This window comes from Trachurus trachurus (genome assembly GCF_905171665.1).
Source record: "Trachurus trachurus genome assembly, chromosome: 12".
NCBI classification, from domain to species: Eukaryota; Metazoa; Chordata; class Actinopteri; order Carangiformes; family Carangidae; genus Trachurus; species Trachurus trachurus.
In genome coordinates, this window is record NC_139908.1 from 13,820,655 (window position 1) to 13,844,396 (window position 23,742).

General features: G+C 41.6%; 1 protein-coding gene across 2 annotated transcripts; it reads left to right on the plus strand.

The window, feature by feature from the left end:
- The first annotated feature begins 217 nt into the window (after positions 1–217).
- On the plus strand, positions 218–22,902 carry fubp3 (far upstream element (FUSE) binding protein 3). Of its 2 annotated transcripts, XM_083983123.1 has the most exons (19): positions 218–358; positions 4,491–4,602; positions 6,336–6,369; positions 8,397–8,446; positions 8,601–8,672; positions 10,283–10,340; positions 10,953–11,115; positions 12,586–12,684; positions 12,868–12,972; positions 13,087–13,189; positions 14,426–14,526; positions 14,920–15,049; positions 18,835–18,995; positions 19,333–19,406; positions 19,573–19,649; positions 20,028–20,084; positions 20,279–20,329; positions 20,469–20,596; positions 21,447–22,902. In XM_083983123.1, the coding sequence occupies exons 1-19, from the start codon at positions 263–265 to the stop codon at positions 21,453–21,455; spliced, it is 1,680 nt and encodes a 559-aa protein (XP_083839249.1). In that variant the 5' UTR covers positions 218–262; the 3' UTR covers positions 21,456–22,902. The 2 variants fall into 2 exon arrangements, with proteins under 2 accessions (XP_083839249.1, XP_083839250.1); XM_083983124.1 differs by lacking the exon at positions 20,028–20,084.
- Positions 22,903–23,742: the final 840 nt, after the last annotated feature.

Sequence of the window (23,742 nt, forward strand, 5' to 3'; positions counted from 1 at the left end):
ATGTTTATTTTTTCATTCATTTATTTATTTATTTTTTACACCGTATTAAAATAAAGTGTTTTGTGTGTGAAATGTGATCTATAGGCGGACATACTTCATCCTTGTATGCACATAGCTGTGTGGCTGTTATGTATGTGGTCTGACTGCGATCACCTCCTCGCGAGATCACGCGGCTCGCGGGAGCTTTGGCTTTAGCACGTGTGCTGTTTTTTTTTCTTTTTTCTTTTTTTTTTTTTAGTGTGGCTCTCAGCTGCCGAGGCGGATGATGATGATGGCGGAGCTGGTTCAGGGACAGGCCTCGGTGGCTCAGCCCGGAACGAAAGATGACTTCGCAGACACGATACGCCGGGTCCGACAGGTAAAAAAAAAAAAAAAAAAAAAAAAAGAGGCTATCCGGTGAAACACGACGGCGGGTGCGGTGCTTTCGGAACCGCGGGGTCGGCGTCGGTGTCGGAGGCACAGGGCAGGACTTTTCCTTTTGGTCGGGGCACCCCGGACCCCCCTACTACTACTACAGACACTCCTCATGCAGCCAAAGCCAACGAGCCGAGCCGAGCCGAGCCGAGCTGAGCTAGCAGCAGCAGGCTAACGTTAAGTAGCTGCGAGCGGACAGATTAGAGTTGAGTGTGTGAAGCGAGGAGGAGACGCGTTGATATTACAGAGTCAAAACTGGTTAAAAAAAACGACCACACAAGTCACATTTTAACGGAAGACACGAGGGCCACGTGTAATGTCGAAGTTTTGCGCAACTTAAAGTAAGTTAAGTCGACACACAACAACACAGCAACCTGTTGTCAAGTCAAGAAGTTGAAGCACTTAGCTTAGCGTGCTAACACTGATGCTAACTCGACTAACAAGTTTCAGTTGGAGACCCCGGATCTTCTTAAACCTACACGACGTTGACTACATTGAGTATTTTAAACACAAAACCTGACGTGACACGCTGCTGCTTTTTCAAGTTAGCTTTTTATTAAACTGGGGTTGTTTTTTTAGCCTCAGTTTTAGAGACACAAACTAGGGGAAGCTCGGTCAGTAACAACCACATGCTGCACTGACGTTTAAACCCCCCACCACCACCACCAACAACCTCTCTCCTCCTCTCCTTCATTTCCCTTCTTCAACCTCATGTGAAAGCTTGTCTGAAGCAGATGTTGGAAACCACAATAACACAACCGAGCAGGCTAAAAAGAAGTGTAGCTGCTTGTTAGCCTGCTAGCATGTGTGTGAGTGTGTGTGTGTCCTAACAGATAGGCCATGTAATGTAACGTCATCTGTTCAAATAAGCCTCCCTCTTCCACTCCTGCTCTCCACGCCACACTAGGATTTTTCCATTTGCTGCCTGGAAAATACCTGGAGAAAAATACATGAGAAAACAAAACCAGCATGGTCACTGTGGCCACCTCATTTTAACAGATAGGCTATATAGTTCAATATCACTCAGTATGACCACTGTAGACAGGCTTGTCATTGAAGTAGAGCTGTCTGTCCGCACTTATTAGTGTGCAAATTGGACTTTAGTCTTACAGCTGCTAGTTTAGCTTCCCCCCTAGTGTAGATTATATATACACACAGTGTGTATCTTTATCTGTAAACTTGTAATCTAGATTGACCTGAGATGTGCATACACATCCTGGTAGGTTAGTTTAAAAGTTGAATTCTCATTATTATTATTATTAACATTAAGATTATAGCCCTATGTATATGTGTAGAGTTATATTTTCTAATTTTGAGCACATTCAGTGACACACATGGCATGACTGCTGCATGTCACCGCCCCACCCCCACCACCGCGCCATCTACTTTCTTATCTTTTGAGATCCTGTGAACACACCACGTTCACACGATCTCAGATTGGCCGAAACAAACGGCCTCCAGCTGAGGGGACATTTCATTTCATGTGATCCGCTCGACAACGGTGACAACAGATCTGGATCTGTTGCTACTGTTTTCTACAGAAAAGAGAAGTCACTCTGATGTCTTATAATAACACGCAAAATGACAAAGTGGTGTATGAGAACGAGGAAAGTGGTGAGAGAGAGGAGTTGAGGCCTAAGGTGTTTCACTAATGCAGCAATACCGGTCTCTTTCTGACATTTAAATCCTGAACCTACAGATGCATCATAATTACAGTTTTGTTTTTGTATTTTTAAATTAAACAATTATCAGACCAGTGGGTGTGAAGGTCCATTAACTCAGCAGATGTTGACCTCTAGATTTGGCCTCCCATTGGCTAATTATCAGATCCGTCCTCGCTCCGCTCGCCTTCTGTTTGCAAAATGCCAGAGTCTCACTGTCACCAAATGTACCCATTTTGACCCTAAATATAACCATTAACATGAATCCCTTGTTAACCCAGTGAAACATAATCACACCATGTCTTGTCAAAACATAAAAACCTCATTGAATCGAGGTCAGAGTCATGAATAGTGTCGATTACTGATGAAACAGTCATTCCACAGTGGCCAATGGACAAGGTGTCTCAGTTCCCGAATGTGAACTGAATACTTAGTTCCCATGTGACAACAACATGTGATTTAATTTCTTACTTTCTGACAAACCAGACATTTAAGTTTATATTGTAAGACTTTAAATCTGAAGCTTGACTGAGTTACTACCATGAAAACCATTTAACATATTCACTTTAGTGAAGATTGCCTTCAAAAAGTGAGTCACAGCGGTGTTTTCCCACGAGGCCTCGGTGGACGTCCAAAACCACAAAAACCACCATCAGACCAACTGTGTTTGTAGTAAACTCCTCCATATTTACCTCACTGTTCAAGCCAGATTTTGATCCATGTGTCCACTCGTTGATTTGCAATAAATAAAACAACATAAACTATTTCCTACACTAATGTAGGATACTAAACTTAACTAAACCTAATCTGCAGTTGATAAAACAGGCAAGCACCTCTCAGATTTGAGTTCAGTTCTAGCGAAGAAAAACTTTGTGAAACTCTTTCACAAAGTGCAGCCATTTCCTCCGTGTTGACTTCGACTGCAATGCTTTCCATGTTGCATGACACACACGTTGTAGCTACAGTAATGTCATGTGAAACAGCCACCCCACACCTGCTTCCTCTCCTGCCTCCTTATTTCCATCGCACCCCTCTCGCTTCCACCGGCGCGCTCTGAAGTAGATAATCATCCCTGAAGGTGATGGAAGACTCTAATTGCCGTCAATATATTTTTATATTGTGGAAAAAAAAGGAAGAAGAAATTCCAGTCAGGCACAGATGTCAATTTAGTGTAATTTTCTGAAATGCTATACTTTTGTATGGAAGGAGAGGTGGCAGATTAACGGGGGAGTGGAAAATGCTGTTGGCGCTCTCGTGCAGCGAAACTGAAGATTTAAGTGTCCATCACCGCAGAAGACCAGCATCTGCTTTAGGTCGGCAAGTGGATGATATTGAAAATAGACATAGATTGATTTTTAGCTAAGCTGTAATGCAAATAAGTGCCCTGTGTAAGCAGTTGTACACTTTCCACCAGAGGAACATAAAGTAATGTATGTGTGGTGCAGCGCAGAAATGTAGAGATCATTCCTCGAGTCAGTCACTGATTTTGATGTGGGTGTAAAAGTGAAGCATATGATTAACTTTTAATATCACTGTCTTCTCACATGACACGACTAGTGAGGGGGGGCGTTAAGCCTCATACATTTGGTAAGTGAAAGTAGTGGCATCAAATGTATGTTTTTATTTCATCAAATATTTGCAGATTTGTCTGACTATTTAAGAATGTTTTTATTGTAGCTAAGCTCTTATACAGCTGTTTGTGGAAAACATGTTGGTCATAATAATCCGAAAACATAACAATGTTGGTGTTAGCTTGTGAGAATTACTCAGTTTTTATCCAAATTTACAGAAACAGCAGTCGAATATGGAACTAGCACAAACTACGGCTCGTAAAACGTAACCCCCCGTGGCACTAGTGTGAATAAAATCATTATCGTAGTAGCTTCCTACCGCTCGTACAAACAGCCTGCACTTGAGGCTTGAAGTGAGGACCTGGAAATGTATTTTTTGTGTCATTGTGTGTAGACGGCTATCGTAACTTTCAGGCAACTCGTCTACTGGAAAATCCAGTCAGTTGAAGATAGCGGCGTGCGTCGCAAAGGTTTGTGTCATTTGTCAGCCAAGGCATGAAAAAGCCAGTTTAGTCGGTGAGTGCTGGCACATGACAGATGTTTGAAGGAAAACACCGGTGTCGGTAGTCTCAACAAGAAGTGTAGCGGGCGGCTTTCCAGCTTCTCTAATATTGTACAAAGTGCAGTTTTCAGCCGCTGTCAAACAGATAACACTCCACACAGCAGGCCTCACAACAAACTTGATGCCTGATGAAAGCAGGAGGGGAAAAGGGAACATGTCACACTTATCTTGAAGGCTTGTCCTTGATGATGTCTTGGAAAGGAAATGTATCAAAGAATATCGTCACTTATCCGTTTTTTTTTTTTCTCTCTCTCCCAACCTTTTATTCCATTGCACACCCAGATGGCAGCCAAGATGGGAGGAGACCAGATGCCCAACATGAACAATTCCTCTCCAGTCATAGACCCCTCCCTCTATGGCTTTGGAGGCCAAAAACGTTCACTAGACAATGGAGGTAAGCCTTTCTTACACACACACAGACACACACACAGAAAACACTGATCCTGCGATAGCATGTATGCAAACACCTTTACAAAACACTGTCCTTTCGATGAATTATAGTCGTCTTGTGCATGTTTAAACTGTTTGTGTATCTTCAGCGATTTTGCACCACCACCGTTAAATGTTTACCCTAAAACTTACAAGTTATTTTATATTATGTATAGGTTGTTTGACAATTTCTGTTGCAATGCATCTTTCGAAACCATTATCTTTGCCTTAACTTGTGGTGCGACGGAGCCTGTCCTGTAAATCCTGTTCTCTAGACCTCAAGGGACACACGTTTGTTGGAAAAACCAACAACACTCGAGTTACCTTTTCATTTATTAAGTCAAACTTAAATCTGCATGTAATATTACAGTAAGTACGTTTGCCCTAACAACACACCGACCCAGTACCAGTTTGAGGTTCTGCAGAGACCCAGTGTGTTTTTATTATTCTTGTAACATTGACTCGGTTTGAACAGAACTTATCGTTGACTTATTGAAGTAAAAAAAACTAGAAAATGATCCTGTGAGACCTTTAATCCTCGTCACTTCTCTTCATCAACACTGGTGATAACAGATCAGTTTCTCCAGTTTGTGCCACTTAAGCAGTTTTATGAATGGATAAGAAATTTTATTTATGATTTTGTGAAAAAGGCTGCAGTGCACCACAGGTGGTGATATGTAGGAGAAACGGTCATCTATGAAGTGAGCAGTAGTTTTTTATTTTCATTACTGTGTAGAGTATTAAGTATCTGACAGTGTGGTGTAGTGAGAAAATGTCATCCAATCTCATTGTGTCTTGCACACAAAAACAAAGATTTGATCCATTTCATATCCATGAAGTGGGAACACTAGTCATTTATTGCGTCCTCCTCTTATCTTGTCATAACTGTTTGTATGATGTTTCAGCCCTGAATGCATGGATAGATAAATCGTATAAAATTCTGGTTCAGGTTTGTTTGACGTGCTGCTGCTGTTGTTGTTTGCAACAGCTTGTCCTCGGGTTTTTCTCAGTCAAGGTTGTCCCACAGTGTAGTGGAAATTACAGAAAAGGTGTCTGTGTAGCACTGCAGGTAGTTCTCAGCATCTAATTATCAAATGTACAAGAACACAAATTCACTCACAGCCACTCACACACTTTATCTCGCAGCCTTGTCCTTGTATGAATTCAGTCCACCTCCCTTTTTTGTATTCATAGCTGTTCCGTCCTCGAGCGTTAACCCCAGTGCATTTCCAGAAGAAGTGAAATCAGTGCAAACGACCATAAAATTGATTGAACCTGCTAGATATCAACTCAGGTGTTCACGTCCGTGGCGGCACATCCTCCAGTGACCCTGCAGGACCCTTGCTCGGTGCTACCTGTCAAAATTCAATTCGGCAGCAGCAGCCACTGACCCAGCTGCCGCTTTTCTCTCTTTCTGAGCGGCTCTGATTGAAACACTCACTCATACACTCGCAGGCCTGATTTCCATGCCGGTGAAAGCCCCCCGCTGTGGGGGTCAGACACGAACACGGTGGATTGGCAGGACCATATCCATCTGCTCCCCCCCAACCCCCCAGCACCGATCGTTCATTCTCCTTTTGCTGCTTAGTTGGCCATCACTTCAGCAGATATTTAAAATATTATTTTTAGCCATGATTTCACTCTTTTCACCCTTTTTCCCTCCTGGTAATTGGTTTGCTTTCTTCTCCTCTCTCTCAGTGGGGAACCACCTCGGTCCAATGGTACATCAAAGGTGAGCAGAGGAAAACTCACTCCATTTATTTCAATGCACTTCTGCAATCTGCTTCAAGTCAAATTGCCTTTTTAATCACATTCTTAATTTTCCCTTATCACCAATCATACGTTGCTGCGTCTTACTGTCAAAGACACGTCCCAAACTCAGAGATAATCATTTTATTCTGTGCTGGGAAAAAAAGTAGTTTCCAGATGAATGTCTTTTAAACGATCATTCATTCATAGATAGAAAACAAACCTGTAACCATTTTGATGATTATTTGATACATTTCCTTGAAGAATAAAGACGCTAAAACTTAGCTGGTTCCAGTCTCTCAGATGTGAACATTTTGTAGTAAATATCTGACATATCACAGACTAGATGATTTAGAAATGAATCTAGAGATTGACAGATGATGAAATAAATCATAGTTTGCAGCCTTTTTAAAAAAAAACATTAGTTGCTACAAAGTCTAGTGTTAGATGGGTGTTTTTGTTTTTTGCACAATAATATAAACAAGCAAGCAAAAATAACTAAAATACAATAAGTAGATGTGTGCAGGTGAGATTTAATAAAACCTGGAAAGGCTTATAGAAGGAATCTCACCTCAGTAAAAAATCACATAGAACACAAATAAACCTGTGAGTGACAGCATAATAGTGTTGTCACGATACCAACATTTTGGTACCGGTATCGGTACCAACATGTTTTTCGATACTTTTCGATACTTTTCGGTACTTTTCCACATAAAAAGAGAACACAAAAAATGTCATTATTGGCTTTATTTTAATAGAAAAATTTTGGACCATAAAACAGGAAATCAGTAAACAGTTACTGCTGCTGCAGGATTAACATTCCATCTATATTAATCTGAACTCTTCCTAAATTAAAAAATGTCTGTTTAAAAATGAACATCAACTTGTTTTCTTTGCATTATTTGAGGTCTGAAAACACTGCATCTTTTTTTGTTATTTTGACCAGTTGTAATTTTTGGGAGAAATTGTTATCAGTAGTTTATAGAATGAAACACAAATGTTCATGTTACTCAAACATACACCTATTGTTTCCCATATAGACCAAATTGATTCTGTTCCCCCCACCCCCATCAACGCAATATCGTTTCGTTAATTCATCTCTGCGTAGCGCTGCTTCGCCGTGCTCACTCACTCACAGAGAGAGAGGGAGAGACAGAGAGAGAGAGAGAGAGAGAGAGAGACAGAGAGAGCATGCAGCCAGTGGTGATCCGCGGTAAAAACAAAACTTATTAACGAGGCTGTGGCGGCCGTCTCTCTCTCGCGCGCGGCGCACACACACAGACACACACACAAACACAGGCACATGGACAGGTGGCGCTGTAACGGTAATGATAAAAAGCACCTTGCTTCGTTTGTGGCTCGCTCTCTCGCTCCTCGCGGCTCAAATTACAATGCGGCGACTTCACGCGGCGACGTCACCGCTGCCGGCGGCGCAGAATGAAAGTACCGGTCCCATCTAAGCGCAGTATGGTACCGTTTTAAATGCGTTAGTACCCCGGTACCAATCTAGTACCGGTATACCGTGCAACCCTACAGCATAAGTGTGCGTTTACATATGTTCGAGCGAGCGTGGGAGTCCTTAGTCCTTACAGTAGAAAGAGGAGGGTCAATTATAGTCGAGTATGATCAGTTTGAGGAGTTTTGTTCATCAGATAGGACCGAAGTCTATGTTTGAAATTCTTAAGTGAGGTGGACGGAGATGCAATTTGAATGTGAGTGTTCATATCTAATAGAGAACTGACAGAGCCTGGTACGAAACACAGGAAGGTGTAAACATTTAGCACGTGACGTCTAGTTTTATACTTATGATCATCACTGTTGGGCTTAAAAAAATAAAATACTTTACAAGGCATGGAAAGTTAAGCAGGCAAATGCACAATTTTATGAATTAAAATCCAAGTTTTATATATAATAATGTTAAAAATTGATCAAATGTTGAGCTGATTAAAGAGTGCTGATTTTATTACTATATTGTGTCCCCGTTATTAATCATGTCCTAATCTCTCACAGGGCTTTCGCAACAGAAGACTTCAAAGTGCCTGATAAGATGGTGGGCTTCAGTAAGTAGCCTTTGAGTTCATTTATAGCCAGTGCTAATGTTTGACATGTAATCACCAGTATTGACGTTCTACTCAGTTTTTGGGTCACTGCTCTGGGCCTCGGTCTAAATTCAAAAAGGCTAAACACTGGTCTTTACTCTCCCCCTCCTCTCAGTCATTGGAAAAGGAGGAGAACAGATCTCAAGAATTCAACTGGAATCAGGATGTAAGATCCAAATTGCTTCAGGTAAGTTCTGAATAAACACCTTATCAAAGCCAACAGCCATAAAAGATAAACACAGTTACACGGTGAAGCTTCGTTCCTTCATATAATACCCCTTTCCCACTGGCCAAAAAACCCGTTTAAACCCGCTAACAATCGGCTTTTGGTGGCAGTGGGAAAGGCGCACCGAGCCGCGTTGACCCGCGTCGACGCGGGTCAAACGACTCGGCAAGCGACGCGGGTTAAAATCGCCTTTAATCGGCTCGGCTCTGCTCGGCTTGCAGTGGGAACGCCAGACCCGCGTCAACCCGCTAATTTACGTGATGACACTGAACGTTACGTGACGCTACGTCATCGCGCCGGTCGCGTCCATATCACGTACCAAAACAAAGCTCTGCTCCGCTCTGCTCTCATCCGAGACTGGGATCAAAACATCAGAGAACACTGACCAAAAACGATAGAAAAAAAGAAAAGAAGCGACAGTCTGTTTAACTGACGTGTTGTGCCGCGGACGTCCGTCATCCGGCCGCAGCAGACTCTCTGTCCTCCGCGGTCCTGGTGCTCCAGGTCAGCCAGCCAGAGAGTCTGCCTCGGCGGACGGACACTCCGCGGCGGGCGGCTGTGGCATGACTGTGTGTGTCTCTTGCACCGCGGATGAGAGCGGGGCGACTGGTTTATGCTCTGTCTGATCCCTCAGCGGGGGGTCAGACTCGGCTCATTTTGGTCAATGGGAAAGGGGCCAAATGCCGATTGTTAGCGGGTCGACCCGCGTTTAAAAAACCCGCGTCGACCCGCTAATTTTAGTGGGAAAACGGCTTAAGATACACACAGTGGCTTCAGAAAGTATTCAGACCCCCTCACTTTTAACATGCTGGAATATGTTGTAGATTTATTGTAAATTTCCATTGTCAGTCTGCACTCAGTGTAGTGTGGAAACAACATTTTGTGAATTTATTGAAAATCAAAACTTGAAAGTCGTCATTTCATCCTGACGATTTTATTCTGAAGTTAAAGATATGGTGTTTAAGAGAAGAACAAGTGTCTGTATATTGGTATATGAGACTTGAACACACAGGAGAGTATAATCAAATACACTGTAATTTAGGATTCCTTCAACTTTAACTTGCTAAATTAGTCTTTTTTTTTTGTTTTTTTTCATGGTATTTCTTAAACCATATGGGAAAGTATTAGGTGTTAAAATGAGCAACAACTAAGATAAATACTTATGAATGTAAAGTTTAGTGACTGAGTGAAAGTAGTTTGTATATTAAACGACTGGACGCAGCTTGGCGCTCCTCAAGAGCCACATTCTTCATATGTTTGCAATATGTTTCTATTTTGGTATATTCAGTACACATGACATGTATATCACATGTCACGGTTCCTGGAAGAGAGACATCGCCTCTGTTGCTCTTATTTGAGGTTTCTCCTTTGAGAAGTTTTTCCTTATACAAACGTGGGGTGTAAGAACAGAGAGTGTCATGTGTTGTGCAGATTGAGTGGAGTCCTTTTTTGGGGGGGCTAATTTGTAATTTTTGGACTGTGAATAAAATTGCCTTTACTGCATAGTTGACTACTCATTCTTTTGTATGTGAGATTTTGCAGTTTCTCTCATTTTTCTTATTTTGTCACAGAGAGTGGAGGCATGTTGGACAGACCCTGCACACTCACTGGCAGCCCAGAGAACATCGAGTAAGTCTCGACTTTTTAAACGTATTTAATTTTTAACCTACAAACACAACAAATTCCCTCCCTGTAAATAATCAATAGTAATGACATATTTTGCATCAGATCTGAAACTAGTGTTTGCAGGGCATCCATATAGTCCAACTAAGGCAATTCTTCATAACTTTGTTGTATGTACATTTCCACATAATGCTATTTTATATAAATCTTTTGTGGCTAAAAAGCCTCTAAATACAAGAAAGTTCTGAATCTAATGCAAAGGTAAATCCTGTAAGCTCTTCTCTACACCACATGTAAAACACAGCTGTGATGCCTCAAGATTTATGTAGTCGCTCTGGTGTGAAGACGATTGTCTCGGACCGGTCTGTGTCAAGCATTAACAGTGGCAGTCAGACTTGTCTTTCAGTTCTCAACTTTGACAGATTTACTGAAACTGCACAGAAAGTGTGCCCTATTGTTGTGACGGAGAGGGCGCGAACTCGCATCTCTTTTCACATCTCCTCTTAATCACCTGGACTCTTCTTTCAATGTTCGACAAAGAGAAATGTGACGCAGAACAGGTTTTTGTGCAGAATCTGTAGCTGTGGTGACAAATGTGCTTTGCTCCACCCCCGACAGACAGGCCAAGAGGCTGCTGAGTGAGATCGTGGAGCAGTGTCGTTATGGTCCAGGCTTCCACAACGACATGGACGGCAACAGCTCCATCCAACAGATCCTCATCCCTGCCAACAAAGTCGGCCTGGTCATCGGCAAAGGAGGAGAAACCATCAAACAGCTGCAGGTGCGATAGTCGGCCACACTGAACATTTTGCGCTCAGAGTTAGATTAACTGTTCAGTCATTGTGGAGACTCTGTGAACCAGTGACTAATAGGTTTAATCAGGTCCAGTTCAACCCTCTTACTTTAACCACATATTAGGGGGGGGGGGGGGGGGTCGTAGCGGAAATAATGAAAGTAATGGCAAACAAACACTGCATATCTCCAAAATCAGGCAGGTTTCCAGGATGCCAAGTAGCCTACTCATTTTAATGTAACAATTGCCTATGAGAACCGGTGTCAAAAAGGAAGAAAAAAAAAAACAATCGATCACGGACTTCATGATCGATTGCCATGGCAACGAACGAAGCTTCGATTTTTTTTGGGTCAGCCCTAACTGCAAGGATGTAAAAGTGAATTTTACTGGATAACTTACTTGATCCATCACAAACATTAGACATGAAACAAACAGTTTGAATGTATTTGAGAACATAAAGTCAAAGTGGGACCAGGAATAAAGTTTACAGCACCGTGGACACTTCTTAGTTAGGGTTAGTTTAGTTTGGTTTAGTTAGTTTCTACATCAGATGGTTGACTTTAGAGCTAAAAACAGGAAACACTGAGAGAGCAAGGAAGACAACTTGTAACCATGGTCCCTGTTGGTACCTTCAGTTGGATTTACTGTCCACTGCTAAGTTTTCTGGACCGACTCATATTTTGTTTCATAATTGATTGGTCCACACTAGTCACACTAAGTACACACATTAAGTATAAGTACTTTGGTAACACCCAGGCGTGTGTAGCTAAAGCCTGATGGTCCTCTGTACCTTGGAGCTCCATTGTTGTTATTATCACAGCTATTAAAAACCCACACAGCAGCAGCGCCCTGGGTGACATGATCTTCCCTGCAACGAACATGGGTACTGTGGTTTATTTTTAGTCGACCCCACATATACACCAACCTGTTCTATAAATACATCGATCCCACATATACATCAACCTGTGCTGTAAATACCGACTAGCACTCCACACCTATGGCTGGAAACAGTTTCCTTTAATGGAGTTTCTTAACGACAGCAGACACCCTGAGAATCTGGCGCCTTAAATCAATTACATTTCTTTGTAGATACACACATAGACATTTTATGCACTCATACCACGTATGAAGTCATATTGATGATTGTGAAGTGTATTTTTATTTTATTTTTTTGCAAAATGAATGGGTAGAAAATACATTTTCCTTTGCAAAGATGTGTTATAGTGTAGATTTTTTTATTATTATATATGGTCTTAAACTGCACAAATTGCATTTCAGTTTTTTTTGTTGTACAAGATTTTTATTTGATATATGTTCCATGTGGATTGACTGACCAGTGTCCATCAAAAATAATACCTGCTCTTAGAGACCTGACAGCATTTCCAGTCTTTACAGTGAGTGGTCTTTTGGGCCCCAGGTAACTCTTGTTTCTGTTTCTGACTGATTGTACCCCTGCAGGAGAGAACAGGAGTGCAGATGATAATGATTCAGGATGACCCCATGCCCACTGGAGCAGACAAGCCCCTGAGAATCACTGGGGATCCCCACAAAGTGCAGGTCGGTCTCAGAGGAACTCAGTGTGTGTCGCTATCTTTCCAGTTTACACTCAATTTTACACATTTTATGCCTTCAGTCTTCAGCTCAAACATTTGAAAACATCTTTGTGTTTATTGAGAGCCTGGACTTTTGTACAAAAATGCTATTTATTAACATTTTGGTGTCCTTTAATCTGCTCTGTAGCAAGCCCGTGAACTTGTGGTGAAGCTGATCCGGGACAAGGACCAAGGAGACTTCAGGGCTGGCAGACCAGACTTTGGATCCAAAATGGGGGGAAGCAGTCTGGATGTAAGAGCCCACCACTCTGTCTTTCAAATACTGGACATTTATTCATCCTTTTATCCAGAAAGAGGAATGTTTTTCTTATCTGATCCCTTTTTATTTTCTATCCTTGACATCCAGGTGGTTGTGCCCAGATTTGCTGTCGGCATCATCATCGGCAGGAACGGAGAGATGATCAAGAAGATTCAGAACGATGCTGGGGTCAGGATCCAGTTCAAACAGGGTAAGGAGATAGTGTGGTAGTGATGGTGAAAAACATGCCTTTCAAGAATATAACTGTACATTGACTCGTATGGAGATTCAACATGGGCCCAGCGAAAAGTGTGATGTCATGGGTTGGGGCTGCCGGTTGAAATTGTTCATAGACAAGCTGAGTAAAAGTAAGTGCCGTAGTGTGTCTTTGTCCCCAACGTTGTAAAATCAGGTGGTTGCGCAAATTACATATTCATACATGTCATTCATGCCACATTTGTGCCTGGAAATGCTAAGTAAAAGGGCAGCGAGAAACACTTGACCTCACCATGCACCATGACCTCCCTTTTTTTTAATATATAGAAAAGATCCCGCTTCCGCCAATCATTTTTATCCTATGATTGAGCAACTACGGGACACATGTGATTTTGTTTACAATGTTGGTCCGTTTGTCAAAAAATGCAATGTGAATACAAACTGAACCAGGTAAAAAAAACAAAAAACAAAAAAGGGTCCGGATCAAAACAAGTGAACTATCGGACTTTCCTGGTGTGAATACGCCCTAAATCTCAGTGGTCTTCTCCTTTTTGGTACCACAGACTTGTAGCCTCTTGTACAGTCAGTGAGTGAATGCAAACATGCAGACTACATGGGGATCGGTAATAAAGGATAGAGGGTGAAATAAAAGTTTCCTTGTTGCGAATCCATTTTATTAATTATGTGAATAACTGTCTGTCATATCCAGAGCGGATGAAAATATCCCAACAGTTTCTGCAGGGAATATAATTAATAAATCCATCCAGTGGTGGAAATATCCATGGACAGAATCAAATACGAATCAGAATCTACACTGAGGGTATCCACAGCAGGTGCCCCCTTTCTCACATAAATTAACAGTTAGTCATTTGGCAAGCTGTTATAGCTGAAGGACAACACTAGAGCTTCGCTGCAGTAGGAAACCCTGACCTGGTTTTTCCTGGTGGGAGGTGCAGTGTCTGACAGCTGGTAGGAAATGCAGAGCAACTGAGATCTACAATCATCAGAATTCATAGACAGTGATGTTTAGCCCAGTTTGATCATCCACAGTCAGCGGTTTTCCCCTAAGTAGACACTACTCACTTCAGCTGTGAAATTCAAACCTGCACAATGTTTAGATTAGAATAAATATGTGCATACTTGTGGTCGCCTGTAGCATTGAAAAACAGCAAATATGAACACAATCCCAGAGCAGATTGAGACCGTTTTTTTCCCTCTTGCTCTTGTGCAGATGATGGAGTCAGCCCTGACCGAGTTGCTCAGGTGATGGGCCAGCCCGACCACTGCCACCATGCAGTCCACCTCATCAATGAACTGGTCCAAACAGCTCAGGTGTGTGGTCAAAATCTGTGATTAAAAGCACTGAACGCTTCTTTTTACACAAAGTTTGACACTGGTTATAATGCATTAAAACATGTTGAGGTTTTTATGTTGTGAGAGTTTATTATGTCTACTTTTTTTCTTAGTTTTTTTTTTTGGTTTGTTTTTTAAACAGGAAGTTATTGTTTCCTTGTTAACCGAAACTGTTAACAAGGTAACGATAACTTCCTATTCTCTAAAAAAACAAACGAAAAAAAATGTTGAGTTCTTTGACAAAAAACATTAGTTGGATTTTAAGGATCAAATGTTGCTGTACTTTTTGTTTTTTCAAGCTAATGTTAGTTGAGTTAATTCATCCTTTCTTTATTATTGACTCTATTTTTCCCTCTAACCCCCTCCTTCTAGGAGCGAGATGGATTCGGGGGAGTAATGGGACGTCGAGGGCGAGGCGAGAGCAACATGGGAGGACCCAGCGGACTGCAGGAGGTGACATACGCAGTACCTGCTGACAAGTGTGGCCTGGTGATCGGCAAAGGTAAGGATTGTGTTACTTATTAAGTTGCTTTTCAAGTACCTGTTGATATTGTTAGCTCCTCTGTAAACTCTCTTCATCTGTGGCTTGTATTTAAAAGTAGATAATGAGTTTACTTTGCTCAATCTGTGTCTCACTCCTTGTTCTTCTCTTCTCTCACACTTTTTTGCCGTCATAAAAAAAAAAGCGCAACTCACCAGTGCAGACGGCCTCAATAAGAGAATATCAAATTCACCAGATTACCATTTTCCTTTTTAATAACTGAACGCCGTTTGGTGTTCTGGCACTGCGTGAAACTGATGAAATGAGGGGGGGGCCGAGTGACCACCCTCCTATTCTCCCCTCCAGGGCTCATGTATACAGCACAAGTGGCATTCATTGGCTTCACTAAGGGCTTAATGACGGGGATAATGCGTGTAATGTGACATTAATTGTTAAAGGTGCATAATAACAGCCCTCAATCATGTGGAAGGCTGCCTGGCATCTAATGAGGGTCTTTCAGCCCAATAGAGTGCAGCGAGGGAATGAATAGGAGGAATTAGCTTATTGGCTATTCATGCCCACTCTATTGCCAGCTATTTAAAAGTCATTGACCATTGCATTGGAAGGAGCTGTGTGTGTGTGAGAGAGAGTGTGTGTGTGCATGCATGTCGCCTCGGTATGTGTGTGTGTGCAGTTGTGGGTGGGGTCAGGGGGGGGGCCTCTTTACCTAAGATAAAAACATGGCAATAGAAATGTCAAGTGGCTTTTGTGCATGTAGTGGGCCGAGGGAAACAAATAAACCTGGGCGTAGCGTCCCCCTCTCTGAACATTAGCATATGAAGTGGGCCAATATGGTGGAGATGGCGGTGGGTCTGGGTGCTGTCAGCCGTCCCTTAAAGGGTGCGGTGATTAATATCTTTACGATGCCATATGTAGCCCATTGCCCCTCTGTTTTGACCTCCTACACACACTGCGTGTGATGAATCACACCACCCACCAACCTGCTCAGACTTTATCACCGGCTCAGACTCTCTGCAACGGCCCCTAACAAGACCCCTCAACTGGGATTTAGGGATTTAATCTAAAAATAATCTAAACTCAAGAGTTTTCCAGAGTTTTCTATGTCTTCCTCAGTTTTCTCAGTATTAAAATTTAAAGTTGTTTGGATGAAATCTCCACTGTAGTTCAATATTCCTCCACAAATGGCAGATGTTTTGTCACCACTGACATAAATGAGAAGTGGACTTCAATGTTAAACGTAAACTTGCTAAAGACATAAGTTGATGTCTTTTTATCAGTTCTAAATTGAATAATGTCACGATATTATGATCGTAAAATGGATTTGATTTAGATTATTTTTCCAAATATTTAAAACTACCAATATTAGTGAATGATGAGGAGGTCAGGATGAGGACTGAGCAGTTTGAATATTTCATGATTTTTGTTCAGATTTTCATGCCAGATATTTCAACACGTGTTTCTATTGTAACTCTGTAAGTGTTCAGTTTTGAACTTTACTGTCAGCTTCATGTTTACATGTCAAAGGGAAGAACAAATACACAAGAGAAAACTATCAGTTACTGTCATTTTCATTATTTGTCTGCCGATTAAACACAACTTCCCAGAGCCTGTGGTGTTTTCTGAGAATGACTCATTTTATTAGGCAAAATTCATTTTTCTCAGTTTGAATTAAAAAAGAAAAAAAGGCAATTTGAAAAGATGTAGGCGGCCACTTTTTGGCAGTTTTTATTTAAAAAAAATCTTTAGAAATTGAACTGATTCATTTTCATTACTAACAAAATGAAAAAGCTTCTTCTAGAGGAGCAGCCTGATGGAGAGAGTTGACTCTGCAAACATTTTCCATACAGTAATGCAAATGGATACTAAATACCTAATATCACACATGTTCCACTCAAACCACCCAGACCTAGTTTCATGTAAACGCTGCTGTTGCATTTGGTAATTTCCATGTCACACATTCTGCTGGTGTTATTTTTTCCCTTGAGGCCTCAGCAGTTTTTTCTCCGCCACCAGCAGCAGCACCAGCAGCTAACCAGTCCCCTGGCTTCGCTCTGAATGCCGTCACCAGTTGCACTTTTGTATCCCCTCCTTTTCTCCAGCTCACTAAACCAGTCTCATTAATAAGGCCCGTATTATCTGTCCTCACTACAGCCCAGTCCATGAAATGAATAGTCAGGGTCTTCATTGCTCTCTGCTGTCTGACTAGAAGAGCTCATAATGGCTTCATTAAGGCAGAAGTTTCATTTGGTTGACAATGGGTTAATGGCCCATGTGCAGTCTGTTGGCAGCAAGGAATAGGCTACGGGAGGAGGAGAGGTTTTTGATGAGCGTTTTCATTCGGAGGTCAGCCAGGGTCATCCGAGTGTCAGCCACAAGTGAACAAATGTGTAATTGATGTTGGGACAGCCCCGGTGTCCCCCCGGGAAGCACCCTCAGCCTTTTTCGTTTTTTAGATGGGCATTGTGGAGGAAGGTGGGGGTGTTGGGGGTGGGGGGGTGCGGCTGTATGTATGCCCCCCGTTCACTCCCTCCTCTCATCACGGAGGACAACACAGAGTCAAGAATGAAAAGGGTAAAAGAGACAAATGATATCCCAGAAGGAGGATACGCTTCAATTTTGGCCCTTTTCTCCTGCCAGCTCTGTTTCATTTCTCCCTGCTGGTGTAATTGCTCTCCCCACACGTCGGGAAGCTGGCATCTGATGCAGAGGAGGGGGTGGCGTGCAGGAGATGTCTCCTTTTGTTTACCGATTTGCATGGATGTTACCACAGAATGGTAGATAAGTGGTGGGACACATGCCAGGGTCTCTTCATAAGGTAGAAGTATCACATCGGTTTAGTCAAGTGAGCTGGTGTAGAGACGGCCGCTCTTAACGCTGCCTTAAGGTCATAGAGGACAGATACTAGAGATGAGAAAGACTGATTCATGTCATCCATACAGTTGTATACAGACTAATACATGTGAGGGTTAAAATCCCCTCTGCTCTGGCAGTATGGTGCCATATCCACATCTGGTCTGATGCATCAGAGCTCTCCAGACCAGTCATAGTGAGAGAAAGTCCTGAATATGATAAATCTGATACTACATGAACGCACCATAAAGGTGTAAGTATTTTGTATGATATGTTGCCCCCTGCCCTAGCCCCAGAACACACACACGTCATACATCACAAAGGGGTTTCAGATGTGAACACTGCACAAAGTTGAGCTCTATATTCAGCCTCTTTAAGCTGGTGTCGGTCTCCATCAAGTCCTGAGGAAAATATCAGACTCTTCAGCTGTTAAGTGCTCCGCTACGTTCACCAGCTCCTTGTTAACTGTGTCTATCTGCTGTTTGGTGCAGAGCTAGCGATGTACACTGGTTTATTTTTTAGCTTTTGCAAAGCAGCAGCTATTCTTCCTGGGGTCTTTCATTTTCATAAGTGACAATACAAACCAACTACGTATAAACGACACATACTTGATACATAAAAAACAAAAACGCACACAGAAGGTATTTAATACATACAAATACACACAAAACAGCAGAGACGACACCAAACATAAAAGTTACAAACAGTCGTCTGCTGTAGCTGAGCATGAACTGAGTATGAACCAAAACATTGAAGTTGTGGCTAAACGACGAGCTGAAACTTGCTCTAGTATACGAGAAACCGTTTTCACATTGTTCTTACGTTGTCATTTGATGTATTGATATGAGGAAATGTCGCTTACAGCCGTTTCACGTATTTAATTGCAATTAGATGTCATGTCGGCATCTTCATGACTCGCTGCTTTTTTCTTTTAGGTGGAGAAACCATCAAGAACATCAAAGAGCAGTCTCGTGCCCACGTGGAGCTGCAGAGGAACCCGCCGCCCAACACCGACCCCAACGTGCGCATCTTCTCCATCCGAGGCACCCCTCAGCAGTTGGAAAAGGCCCGCCAGCTGATCGATGAGAGAATTGGGGTAGGTGGTCTGGCTCCAGCCCCCTTCCCTTGGTCCCCCCCCCCCCCCCCCCCCCACCCCCACCCCCCACCCCTACTTTAAAAAACACTATTGTCTGGCCTGATATTCATGAGCACACATGTCAATGCGGGGAGCTGCTGGGGTGAGCCGGGCCGCTGTGGTCCTGGTGGCCGGCAGGATGTCACCAGAGGTTAAACATGAAGAATCCATCAAATGGACTTAATGGAGTGCATCAGCGGCCGGCCCTGCCCTTTGACCTTGCCTGTTGGCTCGCTTTTTAAACACAAAGTGTGGTCTCTCTAAACTCGCCTCCTCTTCCCCTTCTCCTCTGCTCCAGGGCCCAGGAATGGGGAGCAACAGCAGCTTCGGTATGAATCCCTACAACCAAGGACCAACCACTCCTCCTCAACAGTAAGCATCACTTTCCTCCCCCCTTTTTTTTGTTTTTTTGATAGAGTCGTTTGTGTTTTTTACTGGTCAAACATGAGCCGACGGTGTGACAAGTCTCTTCAGTGGGAAATTGGTTGTGAAATTGTCTCTTTCTCACTTTGAATTATCCGTTTATTTTTGCCTCAAGTGGGCAGCAGACGTTCATGACTGGAGGATGGGGTACAACCTTTCAAATATGGCAGCCTCAAGGCCAACAGGAACACAGTAAGTCAGTGCAATAACAAGTAAACTAGGATTTGTTGTGCAAAAACACAACAAATCAAGGAATCTGATCTTTCTGCAGCTGAGTAGTTTACTCGATGTCTGACTCAATGAAGGAACAGACGGTACATAAACAGTTTTTTATCTCTTAAGTTGTTTCATTATCCAGAAATATCTGTCGAGAGCAGCTCAGGAGTTTTCCTGTGCAGGCTGGGATGAGGCACGTTGCGTTCCTCACGGCTGAGCTCGTCTTAAAAATATTTTGCCGTCGATGGAAATCATTAGGAAACATAATTGCAGACAGGAGCAGAAGGTGAAAAAGGGGGGAAAAAGCTAAGCTCACTCTCAGTCAACTCTGGTGTTATCTGTGTCTGGTTTCAGGTCACAATGGATCCCAGACGGGCCAGATGGACTGGGAGCAGTATTATAAAAAGCTAGGCAAGTGTCACTCGGAGAGAAAAGAATGTCTTTGTTAGCAGCTCAAGGCGCAACTGCGTTTTTTTTTTTTGCTCTCCTGTTTAGTTTCAGATGAATTCTCCTTTGTTTATGTGGACTTCAACTTAAACTTTGTGTCTTTTTGATAAGACGCTGCACTGTTGGATATAATCAAACGTTCTTATGCTCCTTCACAGGTCAGCAAAACCAAGCCCAGAGCACTGCTCCTGAATACAACAAAGCTTGGGGTGAGTGCTTGTTTTTATTTCATGAACACTAGATAGAGGCAAAGCGACAAATCACGTCACATTCTCAGTCAGTTCTCGTGCTCCTGTAGTTTTTTCTCACTGGCATTTTTCTCTCTCTCTCTCTCTTCTTCCTGTTCAGGCCAGACAGCCGGTCCTGGATCTCAGCAGACCTCTAATCCTGACTACAGCGCCTGGGTTGACTTCTACAGGCAGCCGGTGGCCTACTTCAACCAGGGCGCACAGCAGACACAAGCCCCGGGCCTTCAGGTGAGCGCTGACTCCCAGCACCGCCCCCACACGCCTCCCACAGCTTCACAGTACAGATGCTGAGGGATAAACAAACACAAACAAGCGTGTTAATCCACCCGCCCTGCAATAAATCCTCCTGAAAGGGTTTTTTAAAGAGGTGTAGATTAAAACTCTACTGTCATAGGGGCGTAGTTTGTGGTGCTGGTTATTAGTCAACGTTCAGACGACAAAATCCAACTCTCTGTAGAAGAATTTTAATAAAAAAGAACTCATTGTAGCCTTAAAGAAGGCAGGATTTAGCGCAGGGTATTAATTTTAGCTAGGTGAACCTAATAAAGTAATAAGTGAGCATAAATATATATAAATAGATCATTTTAAGGCTCAATCGTTTCCTAAAAAAAGAAGTCAATGAATAACTTCACACACAGAAAATTAATCTAAAACAATTTTGATAATCATGAAATGACAATTTTGAAGAAAAAATAACAAACATCTGTTGGTTTTCCGTTGTCTTAACTGGTGGTAAACTGAACGTATGTGGGTTGTGTACTGAAAGATAAGCATTCAACAACAAAAAAACTGTTATTTTTGCAGCCAGTGAGAGGCAACTGTCTGCACATTAATGTCAGGTCACACCGACACACACCTCTCTGCTCTTTATGACTACGAATCATTTCACTGAGTGTACATTTTGGATATCTATTGGAAAACAATGGCTGTCTATGACAACGACAAAAAAAAAAAAAAACTTGAATACAACACTTTTCATTTAACCTCCAATTAATTATCAGTGTTCGTCACCACAGGAGTCGTTGCAGTGTGGTTCAATATTGTGAGCAATGATCAAAAAACTGATTTTATTCTCCAGGATCATTAGAGACGACGCCCAGGTTAAAGACTTGAATCACTGAGAGGATGGAAACGACCCTTTTTTAACAGAGGGGGGTTCAAGATTTGCAACGCCTTGAAGACTTTTTTTCTTAGTGAGAAACACTAGCTGTAGAATGACTTATATGATAAAGTAATATTTCTAAAATCAGGAACATTTATTTGTTACTAAATGCTTATGTACACTGTTATTTTGGATAGACAGTATCTGGGATCCCTTTTTGGACTTGAGAGAGCTGTTTCGTTTTTCTATATTTTCCTGTCTTTGATTGTACCGCCAAAATGAACCCAAGAGTTGTAACATTTCAAAAGGCAATATGATCTATTTTTTCTAGTTATGTTGAAATGAAACCATGATTATGTGCTTAGCAGTCTTGAATACCGTTTTTGTCGTATGTCATAAGATGTTTAAAAAGTGTGTTAAAAATGTTTTCCTTTTACATAATTGAGTGAAATGAAACTGTGATGTTTTGTTACAGCAAATGTATTTTTGTTACAAGGTTTAAAAAAAAAAGGATTAATGTCAGCCAGTGGCAATAGTTCTAATTTAATTCCTGTTGTGCATTGTATGCTGTTTTTCATTGTCATTTTATTGTACTCTGGTTTAAAAAAAAAAGGTGCAATATCTTATTTCACTTTTGAAACAAAGATGGGTTCTCTTATATTTTGACAGACTTTTAACTTGTAGTTTTAAGGTGTTTTTTTTTCTCTTTTTCAAATGGAAATGTCATGGATAATTTATTACATTGATCTGATAGGACTTAGGGGGATGTTGCAAATAGCTTTTTTGCCTTTGCTACCTTGTAAAACTATGTATATATGCTCATATATTTGACTGTTAATTTAAAATATATATGTTTCATATATATATATACTTATATAAATTTGTTTTCCTGTGATTAGTTTTGCAGGAAAATTGTCCCTCTTTTTCTGTTCTGTTTTCATACTGAAAATGTTCAAAGATTGTGAATGTGTGATTTGAAATTTGATGTTGCATCTTATTATGAAGAAAAAATACGAAGTGGTAGAATTTTTTTTTTGTGTATGTTGTGTACCTGAACTATTCAAGACTGCTAAGCCCCTGTACTTCTACCTGTGTAATAATTAATGTAGTATTTTTATGTTTAAGTATTATGATCAAAACAAAAAAAAACTCTTATTTGGTACCTCCCAGTTCACTAACGCCCCACTGAGCCCTCGCTGTGGACTCAGTGGGGCGTTGGACTCAGTCCAATGCTAATAACTTTTTAATTAATTTTTTATTTCTTTGTGTGATCTAATATAAATGATGCATCACTATGGAAAAATGATTCTGGTATTAACGTAATTTCTTAATGAAAAGGGATATAATTTCAAAATGTCTAATTATGGTGTTTGTTTTTTTTTCCTTTATGTGTACAGTTAACCATGTATTAAAAACATCGAGACTACCTTTATTGTGTACTGTTAAGCTGATTTTCTGTTGGATAAATACTCAAGGCATTTGAATGTTTTCTGTTGTATTCTGATACTAAGTGTTAAATCTTTCTGAGAGCTCTGTTGTGTGTACTAACAAATGATACATAGATGATATCTATATAGGCAAACTGTATGTTTTCATGTTTTATAAAGCAGAAAATATATATTTTCTATAGTCTATTGCCAGTTCTCGAATTCAAATAAATTTTCCGCAAGCCTCTCTTGTGGTTGTTATAGTATCGTTTACTTAACGTTAGCTGTAGCACGTCTCCACAGCAACACGTCACGGCTAATGAAATGTAGTTTTAACTGATGTAAGCTGCTGCATCCCATCACCACACAGCTGCCAGGCTGACGGCAAATAGAAAATTGTGTCTGTGTCTCTTTAGAGATCGCTCACTGCATGTGCTCATAGTTGTGTGTTTCTGAATTTGGGAGAGAAGTTTTTGCTCTGAGCTTCTTGTGGGGAAAAGTTTCAGTCGGTAGATCTGAGTCCTGTGACATCAGCATGAACAGTCGGGGCCATTCAAGCAAAAGAATGAAAAATTTAAATTGTTGTTTTTTTTTTTTTACTCCCAACATCATGAGCACCAGCATTGAAATTTGATTTGATCAGTTTGCTATCAACATCCACGTGTGTTAAAATGCATGCTCCTTCATTTCCGTTTGTCGTTCCTCCCTGTATCAGTCCGTGTCCCTCCCTCTCCTCCTCCTCTGTGAACTGTGGCAGCATCTCATCTCTCAGACTCCTGTCCAGTGAGATGTTCCTCTCCACCCCCTCCAGACTCCTTCCAGCTTTTGTCGCTGCACATCTTTGC